Source organism: Bombus vancouverensis, chromosome 5, assembly GCF_051014615.1.
Source record: "Bombus vancouverensis nearcticus chromosome 5, iyBomVanc1_principal, whole genome shotgun sequence".
Classification (NCBI taxonomy): domain Eukaryota; kingdom Metazoa; phylum Arthropoda; class Insecta; order Hymenoptera; family Apidae; genus Bombus; species Bombus vancouverensis.
This window is the reverse complement of record NC_134915.1, coordinates 19,078,974-19,104,176: the sequence shown is the minus strand read 5'-3', so window position 1 is coordinate 19,104,176 and position 25,203 is coordinate 19,078,974. Positions and strand designations below refer to the sequence as shown.

General features: G+C 40.5%; 2 protein-coding genes across 6 annotated transcripts in view; one reads left to right on the top strand and one right to left on the bottom strand.

Annotated features, from left to right (window-relative positions):
• Positions 1 to 25,203, bottom strand: part of LOC117158452 (uncharacterized) — a 64,320-nt gene that overhangs the window by 10,470 nt on the left and 28,647 nt on the right. For 3 of the 5 annotated variants that reach the window (XM_033337339.2, XM_076618496.1, XM_033337340.2), the window contains exon 2: positions 12,081 to 12,968. In XM_033337339.2, coding sequence (XP_033193230.1) covers positions 12,081 to 12,312 — 232 coding nt within the window. In that variant the 5' untranslated portion in view covers positions 12,313 to 12,968. Of the gene's footprint in view, positions 1 to 9,939; positions 10,109 to 12,080; positions 12,969 to 18,170; positions 18,317 to 25,203 lie in introns of those variants that run through there. The other 2 variants (XM_076618497.1, XM_033337341.2) reach the window with 2 other exon arrangements.
• The window catches only part of LOC117158521 (proline-, glutamic acid- and leucine-rich protein 1), a 43,215-nt gene continuing 34,096 nt past the window's right edge, over positions 16,085 to 25,203 (top strand). The window contains exon 1 of the mRNA XM_033337498.2: positions 16,085 to 16,196. The gene's annotated coding sequence lies outside the window, so the exon portion shown is untranslated. The remainder of the gene's footprint in view (positions 16,197 to 25,203) is intronic.

The window sequence follows — 25,203 nt, the reverse complement described above, 5'->3', positions numbered from 1 at the left end:
AGCCTTGTACGAGAAGCAAACGAAATCAAAGATAGACGTTAAACCGTGAGATGGTCAGAAAATAATCAAGGCTTTTAACAATCGATATCTCGTTTGGAACTTTGTAACGTAAATTATTCGTATGTTCGGTCATCGAATTCGTTCATTCGTCACGTTTTACGCGCTTCATTCGCCAGGTATTTTTACCATCGACGTTTTTCTCTATGCAAATACGAAGAACAAACTATCCTGTCGTTGATATAAAACCACTCCGTGCCGATTAAAAATACTTTTCTTTTTCCGAAAAAGAAGACTAAAAAGAGTTTTGTTTTCCCGAGTATAATCAGCGGAGAATAATCAATTACGAGTTCTACTGTTATACGAGAAAGTGGACGAGAAAATGTTTCCACGATATCTTTATCTGTTGCGCGATAATTTTTACGATCGCAACATTGTAACTGTATCGATGCTTTTGTCACCAACGAAACGATCGTCTTCTTCGTTTCACGACTCTTTGAACGTTGTACAGTCGCATAGAGTATATAGCGTTGCGGACAAAGTGGTTCCAATGTAAATAACAGACGAGTTAATTATTTCGAAAAGAATGCGATAAATATTTCATGATTCGTAATTACGCGCAAAGTTTAGTTTCTCGTTGCTTTCGTTACATCAAGCGGCTAACCGTATAACGTTAAATTCTTGATTTACGTCAATACATATTCTCGCACTATGAAATTCAAATTTTTCTCAGGCGCAACGGGCAACCGAATCCAATTAACTTGCGTGTTTCATCCGACATTCCGCGCATATTCCGTCCGTTTCGAAAACTGCGCACTTGAAACAAGTACGAATCTTAGGTTTCGTAATTAAATTCAACGCGGTTTCTACCGCATCGTTTACAGTTTTACGGTTTACGGTTTACGGTTTACGGTTTACGATATTCCTCCGATTTAATTGTTTAATGGCCCAACGTACCAAATTCGAAAAAAAACAAGAGAACTGTAAAATTAACCGGTGATTTTTAAAAGTTTCCTCGTTTCTTTGCCATTTACGGCAAGCGCCAATAAACAAATATCCCGATGCTTTCGTCTTAAACTCGTCTAAATTTTACCCGAGAAAACAACATTTCGTAGGCATCGATCCAAGAGAAATGGCGAGCGATTACGAAACATGTTGTCGTTCGGGTAAATCGAATCCCGGTTGAATACAATCGATAAAAGTGAACCGTGCGAGCAAACGATCGTAAAAATCCGAGCCATTAGTCTATTCTCGGTTCTCACGAACGGATTAGCACCAGGTTTTCTTACACGTTCTCATTTATGCTGGTTTCTTACGCCTCTGTCATTGGCCACTTTGTCTTCTTCACACCGCCGATAGCATTCGTCATTGTCATTTTTATGCTCCGGTGGAAATTTTCGTTTGCTCGAGTATCGCGATATTATACATACTATGCATGTATGCGAGTACACAGTCTTGGAACCTGCTAATTATCTTTATCGCGTTCCGCTTATCGTCTAACTGTGTTACGTCAATAGCCATCCCAGGATATAGCCTGGCGTCCACCCGAATACATTCGGTGGGCGCGTTTCTTTAAAACCGGCCGAGTTTATTATTACTTGTTAATTTAAAAATATCGTCTCTTTTCGAACGAATAAAAGCGTTTACGGCGCCGCGTAATCGCCAGTGATCATAGGATAGATCGAGTCTTTCCGTTGAGAGGATTCGCGCGACAATTTGTTTGCGCGAAAAGCGTCGAGACGTTGTACGTGCGTTTATTACGAACTCGATATCCGATTAAAATCAACGATCGTTCGTACGACGTATCTGGAAAAGAAGTTTCAGGCTTTCTGCCAGTTCGAGACAACGATCAACGTGCGTGTATAAATTTCTAAGATTGATCATCGGTGCAAGGTTTGCTTTTCTTTCATGTTAATTAGAATAATAAAAAAATGATAAGTATGTATATAAGTAAAGACGAAGCCACGAATATCACTAAACTCCTGTCAAAGTACAATCGCGAGACTACAGATTGCTCCATCGTTCTCCGTTTGTTGTCACGTACAAGCTTTGTATTCGCTGCATTCTTCAGATTCCGTACGATCGCGTATAATAGCGCGTACGTGTTTATTACAGCCTGTACGATTCGTAGGAAATTTTGCAACGAGCTTGTTTAAAATTTCCAGCGATACCTGCCGTTAGCCGGTTTGCTCTACGACACCCGTTCCAGTTTCACCCGTTTTTGCAAACATGTTTTTGCGATGTCGTCGCAAGAATGAAAAGTATATATGTAAGAACGTTGGCTGCAGGCGTAAATTCGTGGCACGAGCGAAATCAGGTAGATTTTACGGCTTAAAAGAGGACGAAAATCAAGAATATGGGAAATATAGGAAATATATAGGAGTGGAACGCTATAGCATCTTATAGATCTTATAGATGGACCTGGGCACCTATGTAGTTTTTTGAACTGGATAGCGCGATTCTTCTCCGATCAATTATTATAAAATTATAACATTATCTCCGGAGAAAGGTTACGGTAATCTGCGGATTTTTACGCATTTGATACGCGCAATACACAAATATATACATGCACGTAGGATGACTTTTAATACGTAAAACGATTTCTCGCCTATTCTTTCAAAATTTCGTTCTTTCAACTACTTTGAACGAGACATAGTATTGCGGGCGATAGTATTGGCGAAATTTCAAACAGATCCGAAGATGTACATGCAAGTTACAGGCTATTTATTTGAAGTTTGCAAAGATCGGCAAAGTATTATTTGAACGGTCGATTATTGATTACAGGGCTACTTATACAGGGCGTCCCGCATTCGCAGTGGATTCTGCATATGAAAAGAGTAAAAAACGTTCGTACAGACAGATGCCCTGTTTGACGTAGTTGACCTAGTTGTTTTCTTCCTTGACAAACTGTATCTGCATACCTCCGCAAGAAGTGTTCAAAACGACCTCTTTACGTCCAAACTGTCTCACTCTGTCCGTTTCTCGGGCTACCGTCTTCGCTTTTCGCCGATCTCGGTCGATTCTCTCGCAAAGCATCTCGCGGTGCTGTCATTTTATTTGAACGCGAAGCTTGCTGGACAACTTGAGAACGAGATCCAGCTTTTTATCGTTTTCGTTAGTTTCGTTTCGCAGAATCCACCGCTGAAGCGGCTCCCCGATACATATATACGATTATATGTACGTATCGCGTACATATAATAAAGCTACGGGGCAGCCGACACAGAGCGAGAGCACCGATCGTCATCGGTATACTACTGATTTTCCATCGAGCGTACGTTTGCAACTTCTTTTCGAGATTGCTTCAAATTCTACCTTCTAATTCTAAATTCGCGATAGTCGTGTCACTCGTTACATTGCTAACGAAATTTCGCGCAATTTCGTACAATGCGTATGATAGGTGGCCAAAAAATGGATAAAAAAATGGATAAAAAATGGATAAAAAATGGATAAAAAAATTCCGTGGTAAGCGTTGGAATACCTTCGTCGACTACTATACACCGTAGGTATAGCGATTTTCTGGCGAACGTGTATCGTACGATTCTCGACACGTCGAGAGAAAGCAGCAGCAGCGTCGTTGACAATGATCGTCACGATCGAACGAGCCAACGACGCGAGGTATCGCGCTGTTGGTATCGAATCGCAAGCGGAAAAACGGACGATCTGGAACGACGCGGAACAGGAAGCGTCGCTACGGGAGAGCCAGTCGGTTGCAGAACGAGTGGTATAGCAAAAGTATATACGACCGCTAGGCCGTAACACTCTGTTCGGTATTATCCAATTAAAGGTAATGCTAGCAACCCGTTAATTTTTCTTCCGTTAGACGGTCGGCCATTTTGCCGACCGGCCTCGAGTTCATCGTGTTTTCGAGAAAATGAGAGCTACGGCCCGCTAGCGGCCGACCCGACGCGCGACAGCACGCGACAGCACGCGACAGCACGGTGGCCGTGCAACCGCTCCAGCGTTTCCCTTCCTAATGACATCGTGCTGCAGATGAAAAATCCGCGTTTGCTCTGTCAATTGTCGCGACCTGCGTGTCGGTCCATCGTTCGAATCAGCGGAGCTAACCAACCGTCACGATCCAACGATCCGAATGACGCAGATACGGATCCGCGTAACCAGACTTGCGTTGTAATTCGATTGCAGCGTGGTAGGGCTATTTCGGTCACCTATGCTTGTTACTCGCACTAATAATAATAATAATAATAATAAACTATCTCAATCTTGGTGTGGATACCATTTTCCTTTTCTTTTTACCATTTTCTTACGATTATTCGGATTATTCGGCGCTTCGAGTTCCGAGAACTGCCGACTAATCTGACTAATCTCTTTCGACTGATCAACATGATAAGAAGAACGGAACACTGGAACTTTCAAACCTTTCGAAATTCCTGTAAACTTTGTGTCATTTCTGTGACTGCGAACTCTCAAAGTCCAGATAAACAGTAGGCAATTTGTATCGATAAGTTGGCTTTTCTTTATGTTTTATATTCGTTCGATAACGATCTTGCGAGAGCTTACAAAGTTCCGTACTTGGGCATCGTGAGTCTAAAAGTCGGGTTTCCGACCATCTGTGCGATAATCAGAACAATAATAGGAAATGAAAACCCGAAGAACCGTAAATCGTGGTAACTCGAGTGTTTGCGACTTTTTGTTCATGACGCACTTTTCGTTACATATTTTCCACTACCTGTTTGCGGTATCTTTAATGGAAAGTTAATGTTTTACGATCTACCGTAATCACGAGCGTTAAATCAAGTATCGAGCGCGTGGATTTGAAAGATAAGCTGATAAGTAACTCTGTGAAAAATGCTCTACTCGACAGAAGGTAGATGATACACGGAATCCTGTGGCGATAAGCGAATGTACGGTTCGAACGTTTAAAAACAGATAAAAGATAACGACGGTGGACGAACAAGCTTGAATCGTGTTTGATAATATCACGGAGATATATAACGTAGCGATAGTAGGAGAAACGGTATAACAACGGTGGCATCGATAAAGGCTAGCTTAAAGGAATAACTAGAAGAAATTGTGTTATGAATTTTACGTTACCGCAGGTACACACTGGTACTCGACGTTAAAAGGCAATAATTTTGAAAACTGATCGACCATTCGCTAAAACGTATCCACGGATATAGAGAGGAATTTATTTTTGTGTCGGTTGTTTGTGTCGGTGCGGGTGCTGTCGTAGGTCGTGCTGTTGTTCGCGTTTCGTATCGCGTACATCGCTCCTAGCAGGCAGTCGAACGGTCGAATCGGGTGTTTAACCGAACCCGTTCAGCTCTTGTCGTTCTACGCCTTTTATATCCAAGAATTTAGGGGAAAAGGGGCAGTGCAGCTAGAAGGAATCCGTGTCCTAGGTGGCATTTTCGTGGAAAAGATCGTTGCATCGTATTGGTCTCGAGCCTTTCGTAGCGTCAAAGCCGAGCAGCGTACAACCGTGCGAATAAGGGAATTCGCGCGAACGTAACAGAAGCAAGTAGACTAAATAGCGAGTAACTAGACTGCCAGCTGCTAGCGCGTTTACGGATTTGTGGGAAATTGAGAGATGCAAAAATGAACGGAATACTCGTGATATGGAAAAGTATGCAAAGTACGTAATATTCGAACTCGAGTAGAGCGTGATCTACCGTGAGTAGTGCAAGTAGGTGCAAAGATCTAATTATACCAACGTTCTACCGTTCGAACATTTCACTGGCCAAACTTTCTACGAAATCGAACGATATTTTCCGCTCGTGTCCTTTTCGCTATTCCATAGCTACTCCTTCGCTGTTCCTTCCCGCGATCTTATATCTTTCCGTATCTCTGAAAACATGGGAACATGAACGAGCGAAACAACGTTTTTTACAACGTTTTACGCTTTTGATCCGCAAAATTTCGTAATTTTCTATCAGAAATAGAGGATAATCGGCCAATGAATTGATATTAACGATGTGAAATTATCAGGCTGCAAATTGTCTCTCTGGTGGCAATAAACGACGGAGATCGTTATCACCGTTCGTATACAGCGTATTTATTTTCCAACGCAAAACAATAAGTTGCTGGAATAGCGGTACGTTAACGAAGCTTTTGTGCTTCGATACCGTCACCCATAGATACCGGAGACAGTCGACGATTAGTCATGCGTCGAATGAAATCCATTTATTATCCAACTGTATCGTCGATGAAACGACCATTAACGAATACGGCAAAGCCCATCCATCTATCCAAGTGTGAAAAGTAAGTTTCACTGTCGCGTAGCATTTTAATGGATAATAATAACGGATGTCGTTTCGTAATTGAAATACTCGTAAAAGAATACGGTAAGATCATTTTAAATATACCGGTCAGGGCAGCAACCCTTCGGATATGTGGTGTTTCTCCAACCAATTAATTCCCCAAAAGAGGAACGTTCGCCAGCTTTTATTAAAGTTGAAAGGAAACAAGATTTGTCGAGTATATCGAGTTTCTACCCGATACGTATATATTTCCAGGTATATCGAGGAAACTCGATAAGCTGAAATTATTATCGCATCGTCGATGAATAAATCGCGAAAAGTTAAAATTCGTATTTTTATTATAGAGAGGTTTGTTTCGCCTTCTAAACGTTGCAAAGAATATACGGGCTGCAAGTAAGGCTGTAACGGAAAGTTAGCCAATTAACGAGACAACAGGTTAAATCGCGAGTAATATGGAATATCGATATCTCTCTTACACGCGTGCAATTGAAATTACCATTATTTACGATATAGCCACGGATAAACAAAACGACTATACCTATGTACATTCCATTGTCGATATATCATATTTTCTATCTAAGGCTTCAAAGATTTTCTCTTTTCTACGTTTTCAAGTATCTCGGTCAAACTTTATCTCTGATTTTTAAAAGCATAGATAGATGGGCAGGCAGGTAGCTTCCTCTTATTAATCTCGATATCAAACCTGAAATCTTGTCGCAAGCTTCCAAGATTTCTTCAGGTTTCAAACTTTTTAGTCAAATTATATTTATGATTTTTCAATCGCATTTCGAAGCATCTTTTCTTCGTACGCGTGTCTTTTATCGATCTTGATACCGTAGAGCATCATCGATATTCTTATAGGTTACGCCGTGGAATGTTAAGTATATGGCGTTTGGCCAGTACCAGAAGTTGTCCAGGCGATTGCTACGAAGTTTAACTCGAGTTGACTTTGTCTTCTCAGCGGAGAAGCAACGTGACTTCGTGGTTATTGAATTTTTCTGTTATTTCTCGGTTGCGTCCAGTTGCCTCGAGTTTTTCATTGTCTGCGACACATTTCGAAACGCGTGCTGTTGCGAAACGGAATTAACGCATTTCTCCTGCGCTCGTTGCACCCACAACGATAAATAACGATTTCCAGGTAAAAGTAGACAGAAACACCTTTCGATCGTCCGTGGTTACGCGTAAAATGAATAACCGTTTCGCGTCTTGTACCAGCGCGATTCGCGTCGATTTGTCCACGTTGTGCAACTTTGCTGATTCTTGCAAGAATCTGCGAATAAAAAGAAAGGAGCGTTGACGATAAAATCTAATTGCCACGTTATCCTCGCTTCTAGCCATATATTCGCAGTTATTAAAGTTAAAACCTATTAAACAGATATATAGATATATAAATTTGAAAGGCAGAGGAAGCAACGTCTATTTTCAATGCTTTATGGGTTCGCGTCGGATAAGGTTAAAGATTGGCGAGTTGATCAAAAAGAGGATATATCTACGTTTCGTTGGAACGAAGCAACGTATGATTTCGCTTTTACTACGGCTAAAAATACACGGTCTCTTGCTACTGTATATGAATGCGTAGAAGAAACAACTATCCGAGTAGCGATAATGCTCGAACATTTCTCGTTTTCATAATAATTGAAACGGATACTTTCCGATACTCCAATATTCTACGGTTGCGGTACAGTATTCTACGACTGGAAACAAACGAATGCAGCGATACGTATAAAACGATGATTTTTTTCCCTGCCATCTCGCTTATACCCAATAAAACGCCAAACTTCGTATTATATAGAGGATATTTTATTTATTTATCGTCACGCGCAGATCATTTTCAATTCGTTCGATTCGAACGAGCCGTTTTCGTACCGGATGACAGATAATAAACCAACGGTTCGACGCATCTTTCTCCTTTAACGTTATATCGACAAATGTTGAATCCGCCGACAGCCTATCTAACGCAGTTGAATTTACGGAATTTTATTTCTTCGCTGGTAAACGAATACCGATTTTTTCTGTCGTACGACTTGAGATCTATGCAAATGCATAGTCATTTTACCAAATCTGTCCATTACTCTGCCATCGTATTTTACTACCGTGTCGTATTGACAATAAGTTGTCTCTACTTGTATCGCAACTTATCGATATCTAATTTACAAATCAAAGTAACGTATAGTTCTTATATAGAAGAAACCCAGGTCCTAGGGTCTAGATCCTAGATTCTAGATTAATAAGCAGGATAAAAATAGAATTAAAAAAAGATATTTGATGGAAGAGAAAATCAGTCGTCGGTTTCCTCTTTCGTCGCTTTACCGTACCTATTATCGCGACTTGTCTAGAGTTGCTGCTTACGGAAGACGAAGAACCGTGTTTCGAGCGTGATTACAGAAAGTCAAAAATCGTGATATTCGGTTGAATTTATTTGCATTCTTCTCGAAAGCGGCGCGAAGGTCAGCGAGAACGAGTTGCAGGCAAAACTGGAAGTTGTTAAATCGAATAAATTGAACGACGGACCAGCGCTACAAGTATCGTTCTATAAACTCGGACTTTACGGTATCCGTTGAGAAAAGTAACGACAAATTTGATCGACGTAGCTGTTAAAATTAATGTTAACGCTACAAAGGACGATAATTTATCCGCATATTTGCAAGAAACGTCGAATACGTGTTCCTTTCGCTTTAATATTATATCGGCGTTCACGGACAATAGATCGATGTGTTCGAACGTCTTTGCCGTGTTTCTGCCAAGAAACACATTTTTTTTAACGTTCCGAGAAAATCTTTATGCATAAAATCGGAATACGAAAGCATACGTTTCTTTTAGCGTAAAAGTAAACGATCTTTGCGTTTCATATTTAACATTTTCTTCCTCGGACACTCGTGCAAATTCGTATCCTTGTAAACGTAAGTAAAAGATAGAATTTAAACGGATATCTGTGCCTGTCTACTAACCGTCGTACCATATATAGTCGACACGAACCTTATTAAAAGATAAAATGACAATAGTAGGATAACGATAACGATAATAGAAAATAAACGTATTAAATCAGGATGTTCGAGAAAAGTGTAGAAAGTCTCGTTTAATTGCGCTTAATGGAAAACGTTAAATGGAAATGAAAGGAAAATTGGTAAACTTTAAGTGGTGGCGATGATCTCTTGATCGTAGGCTGCGGTAAACTGTATTGTGGCTGAGGCTGTATTTTCGTTCAAGTAACGTATCATTGTAACGTTCAAGTTGTAAAACGCGGTTGTCGTTTTATTTTTGATCGATAAGCACGAGATATTTTTCTAATCGAAACTAAACAGATATATGGAAATTTGTTAATATTTGCATCTTTGCATCTTCGAATATGGCAGAAACAGAGGAGAATCCGCAGTCTGGCGAACGAGAGAGCGCGATATGCCAATGCAGAGTTAATTTCGTGGCTGTTAATAGCCGGTAAAACCTCCTTCTCCACGCTATTAAGATGTTGATCACGTCGCATGATCTCTAGCGGGTGAAAGTATCGGCGGCGATCGTGTTACAGTCGATTACTTAAATAATTTTCTTTCCGAGTTTCTGGGAATCGCGACAGGCGGTGGATTTCGTGAAAAGCAACTCGGCGGGAACGACGGGGCTTTTACTACCTTCCGTAAAAGGGATCGAAGGAGGTTACGAGTGTCTGCTAGCCAGAGTCAGCCGAGAATTAATTAATCGCGACGAAATAAGCGGTTGCGAATAAACGTACCGTAATAATGGTGTTGCCGATGATTAAGGCCGACCCAGTCCGAAGCAAAGGTATGTAGAGAAAGTAGGAGTCCCCTCCTATCGAGATCGCAGATTGTACTCCGTATACGCCTGTCGTTGTACCGCGCGATATCCAAGTATTCGTTTCTTTGTCTCTTCTTAATCTCTGGCTACAGCGGATAATACAGACCGGATAATAGAATATTTGTGCGCCTAGTAGATACTATACAGACTGTACGAATTTTTTCTCAAATTGTGCGCAGCAAACGCGACGAAGGCTGTTTTCTCGTTAACACGCGCCGAAGCTGTCGTTATATCCAGAGTTTCTATTTCGTTGCTTCTTAAGCAAATATAATCGTTTAGCGAGTAAAATTCGTTTCGTTTCGTTTCGTTTCGTTTCGTTTATTTGCTTCATTCGACCAGTAACTAGTGCATGCGCGCGCGAATTTACGACAAATTCCAGTCGAATGATTTATTCGTATCGAACGCTGCCAGTATCAACGGGTGGAGTACGCGATTGGGCTGGTTAGACGTTGACCTTGCTCGGCTGCTAACTGCAACGAGTACGTATTACGCGCTTCCGTCTGGTGGTTCGCGCGTCTCGGGCTCGACGATTTAGAAATACGCGAGCTCTCCGCGCGTCTCTGTCGTCTGCTCGACGTCCCTTTGATTTATCCGTGTCAGGTCAGCCACCTTTCTCCTGACGCGATTAATCGCAGCTGCCCTGCCGATTAGAATTTGCAACCACTAGGCTAAAAAACGTTTACGCAAGTTCACATTTGTTCAAACTGATTCTTGTAACCGAGCAAGTGGAAGCGAGGCGATTTGTTTCAACCACTGGATGTTTATACTTTGCTTTGGATATTTTCCGCGAGTGCAATAATAATCGCGTAATAATACGCGTATAAACGTATCCCTTGCGCCGTTGCATCTTTTCACTTACTAAGAACGAACGAACGAACGAACGAACAAACGAGCGAACAAACGTGCACAGTCTGCTAATAACGATAAATGGATATACGTCGCTTCGTACGTAGACGCGAACAGAGTGGGAAACCTTCTTCGTTGTACATAAGAAATGTTCGATACAAAACTCGCATCTACTTGTTTACGTTCGACGAAGAAAATCGTGTTTCATAAGACAAGAATCGTCAATGGTATTTATCGTGCAAGGTGTGAAGCTTATGTATATCGATATTAGATAGAAAATTACGTAATTTGATGGAAGCTGTGACACGATGCGGCGACATATTTCAAAACGAGTAAAATGGCAAGTTGATTGTTACGATGAAAATAGTTTTTTATACTAAGATTAATTAGACGTCAGACGTTATTAGATGAAATGGCGAGGTATTCGTATCTATATTTAGATAGGACTGCTCGAACTAATCGGCATGTAATCTTCCTATCAGTTTCCAAGAACTTTTTTATCACGCTATTTATATAACTTACGACATTCTCTCGTTATATCTTTTTTATTAAATGTTAAATTTCAGCACGTTCGACGATCGACGATTTATCGGCGCGTTATCTGAAAACGCGATTCCTCGTTAATTATCCAAACTGGTTTTCATTACGTTTCGAAAGATTTCTTTCGCTGTCGTAGCTGACACCGACGATAATAGGCATTAGTATCGAATATAGTATATAGTATCGAGGTGAATATCGTTTTCGTATTAATAGGAAATGCGTATACATGCGTATATAGATGGCAAGAACGTGCCAAGAACGTGGCGATTCGTTTAACATGGATTCGAAGGAATAAGTGAAACGGAGAAAAAGATCGTCGTTAGTGAGTTCAAATTACGTATTAGGTGTATCGGGGCAAATATACGCGGCTTTCAGGCACGAAGAAACACCACGTATTAATTACCATAAGTCGTAAAACACCGCGTATTGGTATTTCCAGTCAGTCGATAAGTTCTTGGTGGAGCTGATCGTAGGAAATTGCGGGACGAAAAGCGAGAAACCATAGAAACGTAGGTAAGGTAAACGTTAACATTAACGCAAACCTAGCCTCGATACCACGGTGTCTCTGCGATGTTTCGGTTTTACGCGAACGTGGTGATTATTTGGAAAGAAGCGGCCGTGGAATAAGAAGAAAGGCGCGTAAAGACAAAGAAAATCAAAGGATTGGCTTACCCTTGGCCCATCCAGTGAGAACGTTCCCAAGATAAGCGACCTTGTAGCAAGGGTCGTATTCGGTGATGGAGGCGTTGCCACGATGCCTCCTCCAAAGTCTGCCGAGGCCCCTCTTCAAGGACTTGAGGGTCTTGTGGCCGAATTCTTTGCCGGCAGTGGGGTTCTGTGCCGAGGCGCAAGTGCCGTTCTGTTCGTCGACGGAATTCGGGGCCACGTCGCCCATCGTTTTCATGGTTGGCGCGCGACCGCGGCCACGCTGCTACCGTCCGGTTGTATCGTCCGAAAATATTTCAACGTCTTGTTTCCGTTTCTCTCGTCAAGGGACAGAGACGCGAGCGCACGGACGCGTACAACTCGTAACACGCGTAGAACCACAGCTTCGATCAGATACAATGTTATCGCGCGATGGAATCGCCGGCAAAAGTCGCTACATCGTGCGACTTCCGGTGGTGGTGCGCGGTGGTGGTGGTGAGTCGGTGGTCCGGTGGTGGTACCGAGAAGCAAGAGTAGACTGGCGAAAGAGCGAGGCCACCAAGCGGCTCGACCTTTCAGGGTTCCGTGGCGGCTGCTCGAATCGAGAGTCGAGTTATCCAACCAGGTGGATGAGCTCTATCGAGGTCACGACCGCGACCACCGGTGCCGCTGATCGAGAGAGGTTGTGAAACTCGAATAAATCTCTCTCTTGATACCGAGTTCTGCCCGCCTGCTCCACGACTATTACCACGCGACGCCGCGTATTTCCACGCTTCAAGGCCGACCTCTCCTACTTATTCTCAAGTAAAATGGAAGGTCGTTGGTTCTCACGAAAACCCGCGAATATCTTCCGGAACCTCCTTCCCAGTGCGTCCCTTCTTCCCAGTGCGAACGACGTTCCTCCTTCGGTTGTTCCTGCAACAGAATCGGACATTGAAATTTATCGCGGAATTGCTTTCGTCGCGCTAGTCGCCAGCAAAGAAAACTCGATCGTTTGTTATCGGTAGGCAATGATGGAATACAGTGGTGTAGTATTTCTGTAGTAGTAGTAGTCTAGAGCAAGGACAAGAAAGAACGTTCTATTTGAAGCGAAGTTTAGTTTTCTTTTAACGAGCAATACCCGATGCAAAAACTGACCACAATATCTTTGTACGTCTTATTCCACCAGCACTCGGCTCACAACGTCTGTCTTCCCAGGTCAAAAAATGCTGACCCTCAACCCTTGCACCCTTCTCCCACTCCTTTGGTCATTTAGCTTTGACGTCACCAAGGCATACACTCTTACTTGCACTCTCATTCTCTCTTTCCCAGCACTCTTACGATTCTTAGTTTATACCTTAAATTTACAACTTGTACTATCCCGAGAAAACTTAACTTCAACTTAAATATCTGATAGACCAAGCGTATACCCTCCCTTTTTTTTATATTACAGTGGTATATGCTTCTTAAAATACATTGCCTGTCACTGCAATACCTACACTGCCTACTTTTCGACAAACTTTCGAATTTTACTTTTCAATCTCTTACGATACACTCTCTATCGCTTTGGTTTTCTAATTGTAAGCCGTTTTATCGAAATCCACGAATAAAAGCTCGACAACTGGGTCAGCGGTAATAGAAAATCTGTTAACAATTGTGGTAAAAAAAAACAAATTTTTACAGCGACGATCCAATTCTGAATGGAAAGAAAACTACGCTTCTTGCAAGACTAAATTCGTCCCACAACTTGGCAAGAGGGCTAAACAAGTTTCATATCGATATATTCTTCCTTTGATTAAGCTCCTTTTCTTTTTTTTGATTAAAGTTTTTTGCACGCGCTTTGCTTCGCACACGCGCACAATGAATTTTTCTTAAATAACAGCGGTATTTTCGAAATTACCAGATATTTCTTTTATAGCTCGTTATCGTTCCAAATATAAACCACATTTATTCTAATATGTAATTATCTTGTAAAACGCGGATGGCTATTTCCTTTACCTATATAAAGGCATCTCGGAAAAGAGAAGCTGCTATTATATAAATCAAGATGTAATAATGATGAATCAAGACGACTAACAGCGTGCGTCTTTCAATTGCTCTTTTAATTACGACCTAATCCTAAAAGCGATCCTAAAAGAAAAGAAGATGACGCAAAGACGCGAAGAACGCGTAGACTGTAAAATAAAAATGGTACTGTCGCGAGAAATCAAAGCGGGAGGTGGAGGATCGTTTCAAGACTGTGAAAATGGAAATGCTATTTTTGACATTTTTTTCATCTCCTAAAGCGTAAGTAGACTGAGTAGAAATTCTCCTACGTGTAGATATATATTCTTTTTACACGTGTATCCAATCTCTATTTTCTTTTTCTTGTTTCTACAAAAACGCTTTGTCTCGAGTACGAGGATTCGCGAGAAAATCTTATTTATTTCACATTTCCGAGTTACTTTCGCACTGGTTGCCACTCTAGAGGAACGAGCATCGCGTTTCGGCTTTCAAAATTCAAATTTTCGTTACGCAACGCGCAAAGATACGATACGTTTCACATGGCGAATACGTTCTCGATGATTATCCGAAAGCGAATCTTTATCGCTGTATTATAGAGGCAACGTGCAAACAAAGCAAATAAAGCAAATAAAGAAATACCTCTTAATTGGTGCAACCAACTAAACGTTAATACGTGCAATTTTCTCGTTAATGTCGATCGATTAATGTCATTGTTATGAGATCTCTGTCCGTGTAAAGCCACGTAGTTCTCGACGAGGAGTTTCTTTGGCACCACTTTCCGTCTGATCTTCGTTCGTATTATAGAATTATAGAAGAACAGGCTGTTCGTAGCCCTGTCAATCGCAGATGCGAATACGTAGCAACAGGATAAAGACGCATAATGTAATTTCTTGGACGACCTTCTACTAAGTTTTGCATGGAAACCTCGATAAAAGCGCGGTAGTATTCCATTTGCAAGCACATGGAACCCGGACGATAAGCACGTGTCAGGAAAGCGGCGACACATTGTCTTCCGTGTGTGTGTACGTATAAACGTGTATATCGCGTAGATATTTTCAGATAACTGCGTCCACCAGCCGTCCACCAGCCGTCCACCACCTTGGCAAAAATTGAAAAATAACCATTACCTGCGTCGATTAGAAAGGTGGTCCGTCTCGAACCATTGGCGATACTTTAAACTTTAAAATAAAATAAAATGTCATTATGAAGCTAATCGTTTTATTCTACATTCTCGTTATATAATTTAACACGCGATCTTTCTACGCATTTACATTTTAATTTAATACCGGGCAATATATAAAGTATCCAAAATACGATATTCCGGTATCTGATAAATATTTGGTAATATTTAATAAATGAAAAAAGGACTGGTGCTCGAGAGTGCCATCTTTTCCAATATTTATATCTAGTAATCGTTGTCATCTGTCTGTTACTAGGTATTACGGAGTAACAGTACGTGTACGCAAAGTCATATTTTTCTGAATACAACTATAAAGAAACGGAATCTCGGTCTCGCCGGTGATTTCTTTGATTTACTAGGTATCGTTAATATGGAATAATCATCGATATCGATGTTTCCCACAAACGCGCATAAAACTCTGCGGTTAATGCAGTGCCATTCCTCTGATTTCCTCTGACCGTAAACGAACGTACGAAGAAAAATTCTACAACTAGGTCTACAACTGTATATAACAGTGTCGTTATTCGTAGTTGAACAACATATTGGTAGCTGTTGGTAGCTAAAATGACAAACTACGCGAATCGAAATATCAAACGTGGATTGACCACACAGCACGGGACGTGTCGAGAGAGTTTACGAAATTTCACTCACTACGAACCACGGTAAATAAAAGGATCGCAAGGATGGACGAGGATAAGCGTAAAAGCTGGTACACGGTTTGTTGAATTTCGAGCCCAAGGCTCCTGTCTTGCGCTTCGGCGCGGACTGAACAGTACAAATCGTCTATGTTTTTGCCCGCTTAACTTATCTTAGCGGAAATTACGGCTTTCGACGGAAGCGTTGCGGTCAGTCCAGTAGGAAACGTTGCTCAAGAATCGAGCTACCGTGTTTCAGAAGACCAACAAATTTCTTTCTCCTTCGAATTTCTTTTATCGAGTGTTTCTTTGCCTGTACGCGTACGCGCCTACACTGCGTCCAAGGTATTCTTTTTCTCAATATATCGCATAAATTAATAGAATACAATAGAATAGAATAGAATAGAATAGAATAGAATAGAATAGAATAGAATAGAATAGAATAGAATAGATGGTAAAAGAAATGGGAAGAAAAAGTAAAGCCTCGCGTCCTTCTCCTTCTTTCGTACAATGGATTTTACAAGATAAATGTTAAAATATCTGCCAAGTGAATGACTTTGATACAGACGATGTAGATAGGTTTGATATAGATAGGTTTGATATAGACAGGTTAGTAAGTCGTTTTATAAGAAATGTTTCAAACTCGCACGATTAAAAAAATAATATGAAAATTCCTTTGTCGTGAAAAATTCATCCATTACGTTAACCTACGAAGCATGCGAACTTGTAAAAAGAAAACTGATAAACGATCGTGTGTTTTAAAACTGTCAGGTGATTATCGGACGAGTGTTGGAACATTTCGATAATAACTCGTTACTTGCGATTAACCGTAATTGCGCGCGGTAAGCGTCAAATATAAACGCAACGCCGATGTAAGAAATTGCTGTCTGTCCGTCTTGAAAATAAAAACGTAAGATAGCTAAAGGCAAAGTGCAAGAACGGTGTTCGTTGTTATTTAGAACGGAAGAAACGTCTCCGAGAAAAGGTACTGATTAAACCATCGTTCTAATCGACCAGTAGATAATCGTTTCCGCGAAGTGCTTCCGATTTACAACGCATCGTATCGATAACGATCGACTCGCAAGTGCTTCCTTAGTCACTGAATAACGTGAGATCAAGATTCGAACTGTATACGCTTCTCGTGGTCGTAACGAAGCTGGTAAATTTTTGAAAACGTATCGAGTCGCGTGGAAATTACTTTCTTAGTAGTAGGTGTACACGCGTATAACGTGTTGAAAATATTATTGTAATAATACATAATCGACTTATGGTAAATCAAACGTATACGATAAAGTCGTTTCTTTAACCCCTAAAGCCTCGCTTTACAGGAAATATCGGTTTCAAAGAGTCGCTATACGTATCGCTTTCGCGAGGGAAATATCATTTTTCCGTTCTCATCTTTGATGCAAACAAATTTTTCAATAAAAATCCACATAGTCGTGCTGAATACCAGGCGTAGCCGACTGCCTATTTGCGGAAATATCAGGCGTATAGTCTCTTGGTGAATAAATAAAAGCGTTTACCAGGTGCTGCGTAATCACCAGTGATCATAGAACACAGATCGAGTTTCTCCGTTAGGAGGATTCGCGCGACCAATTCTTATCGCTCGAGCGACAATTCCTTTTGTCCAGAGATTCCACGGAGACGTTGTACGCGCGTTTATTACGATATATCTGGAAAGAAAGTTTCAGGCTTTCCGTCAGTTCGAGTGCGCGGATCAACGTGCGCGCATAAATTTCTAAGATCCATCCAACATCTCCGCTATTATTATACGTTGCTCGACCGTATCTTGTTAAACAGGACACGATCGTGGTTACTTGAGTCAATGTCATGCACAAAGATGACGGTTGTAACTGTTACAATGGGCCGAAAATAGAATACTCGAATCGCTATGTATATACGTGTATGCTTGGACGATTCAACGATTGCACAAGACTGTTTCGCCAAGTGTCGTTATATCAACTACCTAACGTGTAATATAATACACGAATAAATCCTACAAAATAACGAAATATCGTATTGTACGATAGATAATTTCGAAACGTTAGAACGTTATCTGATATATTATAAATTTAGAGGCTAGTAAATAAAGAATTTCTAAAATAAGAAAAGTGGAGTTTGCGTGGAAAATGTATTTACCTAGCGAGTAGATGATGACATATATAATATAAATATTGAAAGTCAAAGTTGCGACTGAATTACGCAGTAACGACGTATGTGGCGTATAAAAAATTGCATATGAAAAAAGCTTCGGAACTCACCGAAACACGCCGTTCAGATCAAATATCGTTTAAAACAATGTTTAATCGAGAAACGAACCTTCGAAGTTGAACGAGTTGGAAGTTGTATGTTTGTAGCAAGTCGTAAATACGGGAAGAAGCTGTACGTTTGCTGTGGATCGCTTAAACGCCTTGTTACTTCTAACAAATCGCTAACCATCGTAGTCGCTATAATAATTAGTTATCTTATCACTCACTAATTATCTACCTGTGCTTATCCGTACATGTATAATTTGTATTAAAAGTCACGGTTAAAAAAAGCTATTAATTATCTGTGTTAAATTATCGATCGTCTGTCACACAATCATCGCACAAAGAACAATTCATCGGGATCTTGATTCATCGCGATATTATTAATGAAATCGCGCTATTTATTCGCAGCAATTTCATGGCGGTACATCGTCATCGAAGGAATATCCCGCCACGTGTCACGACGAACTGTAAAATTACGACGCCACCGGGCGAAACTTTCAATGCATCCATCACCTCTCACACGCACACACACGCAATATCGTTCGATATTTAACACTTATTGTACACGGTTTGTCGTTGGCGGCAAGTAAATACCTGGAATGCCCGTTTCTAGATTTTACATAGAAACGTTTTTACGTTAGTTTCAAAGTTAACTTTGAACAACTTACTCGATGCTACTAAAATTTCCACGTGTTTTTATAACGCGTACGATACGAACATAACAGTTTTACGTAATATATATTTCATCCTACATCTATGGATCCTATATATCTATGTACAGTGATGAAAAGGCGCGGATGAATTAGCAGCTCGAACGTCCGCGATTATAAGGACTAATTGTTTCTTATGTAGGTTTACGTAACGAAAGGTTGGTTTGTTCGTTAGTATCCGATCCGACGATAGTAACGATCCGATATTTTATAAGAAAACAGATGTAATTACTTTATCACGCTTTAATCGTACCTTTACGTACTATAGTATGAATTAAATCGTTGAATTTGACGATTAAAAGTATTATACAAATATATAAGTAGCAAATTACTTTATTAATTGGAAAATTTCATAGGTAGCAATTCTTGATAATTAAGATAGATACAGAGTTTCTCGTGGCGAGGGAAGCGAGCCTGCGAGATGAAACGAATGTAAAATAGAGAATAACGTTTTCGAGACGAGATTGCTTTGCCACGTGTACATGTGCGTACAGTTATTTTTCTGGAAATACCGTTTCGCTAGAACCGATACTTTTTCCGGATTTATCGGCATAAAAATTACGTTAATTTTCATAGATGGAAATTTACATATATCGTTCTATCGTAACCTGTTATACCTGATAATTCGTAAATAAGAATTGAAACATTTTTACGATTATCAAATACGAACCAATGGTCATAAGGTGAAAATAACAATTTCGTGACTTGTACCAAAGACACTTGGAGTTATATCGCCATTTTTTTACAGTTTTATTTTTTAAATAAACGAATCTTTCAAACAATTTTTAATCGTAATTATCAATTGGGACGTAGCTAAAGTGCTAAATGCTAGAAACTTGTACTAAAACCTGCACGATTCGACCTGCTTGGTTCCTTATGGTTGGTCCTTCGTTCGCAAATCTCCTCGATTAAAAGTACCAACGACCGAGTATTCTGTCAGCGAATAATATCTAATATAATCGGCCGTAATTCTCTCTTTTTCTCTCGTTTTCTCTCGTTTTCTCGGTTTTGGGGTCGTTACGAGTAGCCGTCTTCCACGTGAACGAATTAACACGGTCTTCCTGGCCACGACTGTTGGCCGGGTAACGATCAACCGCTAAATACAACTATCATCGAGACGAATTGTAAGAACAAGAGCACGCGCCATGGCCTTCGACTTTGCCGGATTTTCGCGTTTTACGAAACGAAACGCGTAGATGTAAGATTCGGGTGACCTCGAACGTGCCTTGAATCTGCAAACATGCTTGACATTGTGAGAAATGTGCCAGCAGAAGGAGACAACACCGGTAAAATTTCCGACTAGGCGCCTGGCACTAGGATTGTATTGCCGAGTATATGAGAAATTTGTAATTCCAGTTCGCGAGAACTTCTTTCTACTTCTTAAACTGTATTTGTAGGTCGTACGATCGTGTTAACAGATCGGTCGTTAACAGATTAACATTTCTGTCGCGCCTATCTGTCAAATTGTTGCGTTCATTCGTGTACGTACACTTTGATCGCGCTATATGTTCGCCGTTTCGCTAAATCGTTCCATTGACTAGCCACGTGATTTGCTTAATTCTCACGTTGGCCTTTTTGCTCAATTTTCGACGAAGGTCGGTAGAAAGCGTTCGCATTCCTAGTAGCAACGCGAAACAATGTGTTTATGCAGCGTATTCGCGTAAATAGCGAATAGCATGGCAGAGGTCGTTTAACCAACGGATCTCGTAAATAGCGAAAGGATTTAGTGGAATTAACGACCTAGAGCCGAGCAAAAAAAAATCTTATATCTGGTGTAAACTTTCTCCGAATAAATTGCCCGACAGTCTTCTATACGACGAGATTTTTTTAGAAATATGTCTTAGCTATTTCTATCTAAAGATGAAATTATTCGTTTCTATCGCGATGCGCAACATACTAAACTATCTATATAACTAAACGATCTATATGCCAAGAACTACGCGCATGTAATCCGCGTATGTTCTTCCGAAATCCAAAGCGAACGAATCTAGACGAAATACGTACGAGCTTATGTCTCCTACATCGTTTTCAAAGGCGATTGCGTAGCACGTAATTACCACTTGATGTTTGTCAACACGAGTTTATCGAGAGATTAGTTTAGAGTTTACAGGTATAAATAATTATAAAGTACAGCTCACGGATAAATTAAACCAGATAATAGTATATGATATTATACGAACATATATCGTTACTTAGCGATAATACCGCGTATTAACTTTTAAAAGCTATGATCGAGGGGAATCGCGTTTCGTAATGCGATGGCGCGATACTATCTTATTGAAATATATCTTATCTTACTTTAGGTACTGATAAAGTCAAACAAACGCAATTAAATCGATTTCTATTACCATTTAATACTAAATAAAACTAATAACGCTAAGGAGCAACGATACTAAATAAATAGTTGTTGTTTACGATGGTTGCAAGTAACATGGATCGTAAAATCGATTATCGAATAAAATTGGCAGCGCGATAGCTTTCAAGAGGTAATACTTTCACGATATCAACGCTGACACCCACGTTCCGTTTTTACACGAGTTCGTTCGAACGCTTTCCAGAAAAAATATCAAGTTTTTGTTTTTACCGCCTAACGCGATACCAGCCACTTCTTTTCGTAAATATCCGTTTGATATCGTTCGTCTCTTTGCGTTCGGAGCTTTTTCGCTATCGCGTTGTTCTCCGTTGCGATCTGATCTAAATTTATGTTTCCAATTCTTACGCGATATAATTACTTGCTATCTCGTTTTTTCTACAGGCTGCTATACAAGTTACATCGGAAATTCCGTGACAGATAGAAAACTGTTGGATCGTAAGATCCTAGAGATCGTATTTGTCATTCGAGGTTCGAAAGACCAGCCATTGATCTTTTTATCGAGACTGTAACAAACCGAACAACTGAATCTTCCGTAATTGAGATTGTGCTAAACCGAGCAAGCCTTTACTACGCAACCCTACGACTTGGCTAAATTGAATAATTAAATCGAACCACGGTTGAATCTGTGACTCAACCTCGTTCTCTTCCAATCCAAGAGTCGGTCAATTTCTTTCCAAGACGTCCTTAGTCGAGAATTTCGTACGGTTTCCAATCGATTCCTTTCCTTCGAAACAGATATTCGAAGAAACAGATAGCCGGATATTAGGTACAATGGAACGATGCGTAGCACCTTCTTTCTTTTTTTCATTGGATGATATTTCTATGGTCCATCGTTTCTTTAGTGTCTCCAAACAGCGTAAAGTTATGCGATAATATCTCGAAAAAGAAAAAAGAAAGTAAACGTTTAAATGCATAAAAATATTCTCATGCGTAACATATAGCTCGGATGGTCGTGGACTAGTTTAAACAGACACCAGAGACAAACGCGTCACGAAGAAGCACTATCGTTAAACGCACCTGCTACTCTCTTTTGTCGCGAAATATACTCGTGCGCGCGAAATAAGGATAGAAAAAGAGACAGAGAAGAAACACGTGCGAGCAAAAGAAAAGGATCTCGGTACTCTATAGTACCGAGTCTATGACTCGTCGTGGTAATTATCTCGGTGGTTGGAAAAAGAAAAAAAAAGAAAAAAAGGAAGACGTTAGCAAAGGAAGACGAGACGAAGGGAAATGGAGCATAGCCCTGCACCGGAACCTCCCACGATTGTATGCTAAAGCAATGATTGCGAGAGCACTGTCTGCAAATTCACCTTTTATCCGCTACACGAAACTCAGTCGTACTTTCGTCGTTTCGTGATTTATAGATACGATAGCAAACACGAGTTCATCGGTGCGTCGAGAGTTTTACGAAAGTGGAAAGAGCAAAGTCAAAAGTACGGAACTTGTTGTATTGGTTGCACGCCGGTTAGAAGGAAATCTCGACGGAAACGAGAAAGGGGATGATGCGCGGGAAAATGCGTCATCGAATTGCGTACGCGACTTGCACGTGCGTACCTATGTATACGTGTAAGAATTACGTAAATAAGACGGATGGTATACAGTGGTGAAAATCTACATACACCTATTTTAATTACGCGTATTTCACTTAGGAACGAAACGAAGAACGCACTTTGCTACGAGATTTACCCTGCTAATTTAACACTTACATATCGATATGCGACGATTATTTGTGTGTTTGTATTTGTCAAAGGAATTTAAAAAGTTGAAAGAGTTTGCGTAACTCTGAAAAATCTTGCGATGAAATTACATCGGAAATTACAAAGCCTTGAATTTGTTCAATGCCAAGCAAATGGATAGGCGTTATTTCGATACGCTAATTACGCGATAATTGCGTGATTTTTAAGGTTCGTCTCGCTTTTTGTAAGCTTAATAACTATGAACGAGGGCGTGTGTGTGTGTGTGTGTGTGAAAACCTTTACGCTGAAACCGTCGATATTTAAAAAAAGAAAAGAAAGAGGAATAGTATATACCATTGTAGGTTCATCTACGTAAAACCTGTCTCAAGATAAGTAAGAAATATATCGCTTTTACGATATAAATTACGGCCGATTATAATATGTCGAATTGTATAGTAGCTGATGGGGGAAGGTATATACGTAAAAGCCAAAATACGTAAAAGTAATTCTTTCGTCCTCGTTGGAACAAAACGTACATATGTAATAGGTTTCCAGCTCTTGAAGCACTACGTTATTTAGATAGCTGCGATATAAAAGGGAAAGAGACGTGAACAAGGAGGAAAATAAAAAAAGCGAATAATAACTACATCTCTGATACGTAGATAGACGTAATAAGAAAAAGTGTCAAGTAAATATAGTCGTGTAACGAGCGTCGTTGTGCTGCGCTCGCTCAAAGGCCATTGGACTCTGTGAAACTTTCGCTCGACGCTTTCATGCGGTGGTGTAGGAAAAAAGAATTGTCTCAAACACAGCAGAGAAAAAACGGAGAAAAAACGGAGAAAAAACGGAGAAAAAGCAGAGAAAAAACAGCCAACGTTCGAATTACGTGGCAAACTTCATCTCGACGAAATTCAGTTTTCTTACTAATTAGTAATCTTAAATATACGATTAGGGTCAGAGATGCTCTTGACCAAGTATCGTAGCGCGTTAATACAACCTAATAATTGACCGTTCCAACGTACGTACATACATGTCGTCAACGTTAGGTTGACAAGTTTTCATCGATATTTATTAAGAACCTTCGATTAATAAACTACGATTATCGCTAAGAATGTATGAATTAATGGCATACTAACGATCGAAAGATGTTTCGTGTGTAATCTAAATCGTTTCTTTACAACCTTATTGACGATGTGTTAAAATTAGAGATACACGATTTATAGAAATATCAAATATCTGTGTCTGTGATAATGCTAAATCGATCGATCTAATAAGGGATAAAATCGTTCCGAGTCTAATTGTAGTTAATTTATATACATTTTTTAAGTGTTTGAATACTTTCGTGAGTCACTGTACAGGTAGAGATAAGGAAGCGGTAATTTCGTGATTCGGGCGAAGAAGCGTCTTTGTACCAACTGTACTTTATACTGTTGGTTTGGCAAGAAGGGGTTGCCAATAGCGGTGTTACGTCGGGCGACACTCTACCTAGACCAGGCCACACAGCGCGGGCAAGATGGCAACCAGATGTCCGCTCATCCTTACTGGGTACCGTCGATAATCTCAAGGACCCATCGTAAATCTCAGGAATTTGCTAGCCAAGGTCCTTCAGACCGAACAAACGTCTCTTTACCGAATCGTTTCTAAAGCTTATTGTTACTACGAAAAAGATAGTTTTCTCACGTATGATGCTTACAACTCTCTCTCTCTCTCTCTCTCTCTCTCTCTCTCTCTTGGGGGCGGTTAGCACCCTTCCTCCTCCAACCAACTTGGAAAATTAAGCAATTGACAGCAAAGTCTTTCCCTCGCTCTCCCAATGAAACCTTGCCCTTGACGAATCAGCTCTTTCTTGTAGATTAGACCCACCCACGACTAGCTAGCTTTCCTCCGACACAGTGTCACGTAAACTTAGGGGTTGGTTGATGAAATAAAATAGCCGAGTCGTGACACAACTATTGTCTTTATTTTCTAGCACAGCACAGGTTTACACAGATCGGAGAGATGTTCACTGTTCGATGGTTTTGTCTATTTCTCCTCGGGTGTTCTCGTCTCATTACGGAGGAAAGCTCGGTGTGGGTGCGCTCTTTTTAATTAACAACGCGGATTCGCTGTTCGCACCTTCCGTTGCTTTCCCCGTAATTAGTAAGGACTTGTAACAACCTAAGGGCTGTTTCAAGGACCATCCATAAACAGACAACAGAAATAATAAACTTAAAAGTTTAGGTTTATGGTGGGTCCGTGGGGTAATCGAGGGTGCGCGGTGAAGACTTGCACACATCCTGCCTCTAATATGGATCGTTACAACGTCGAAACGTTACAACAGCATCGTCGCTTTAGCTCGCT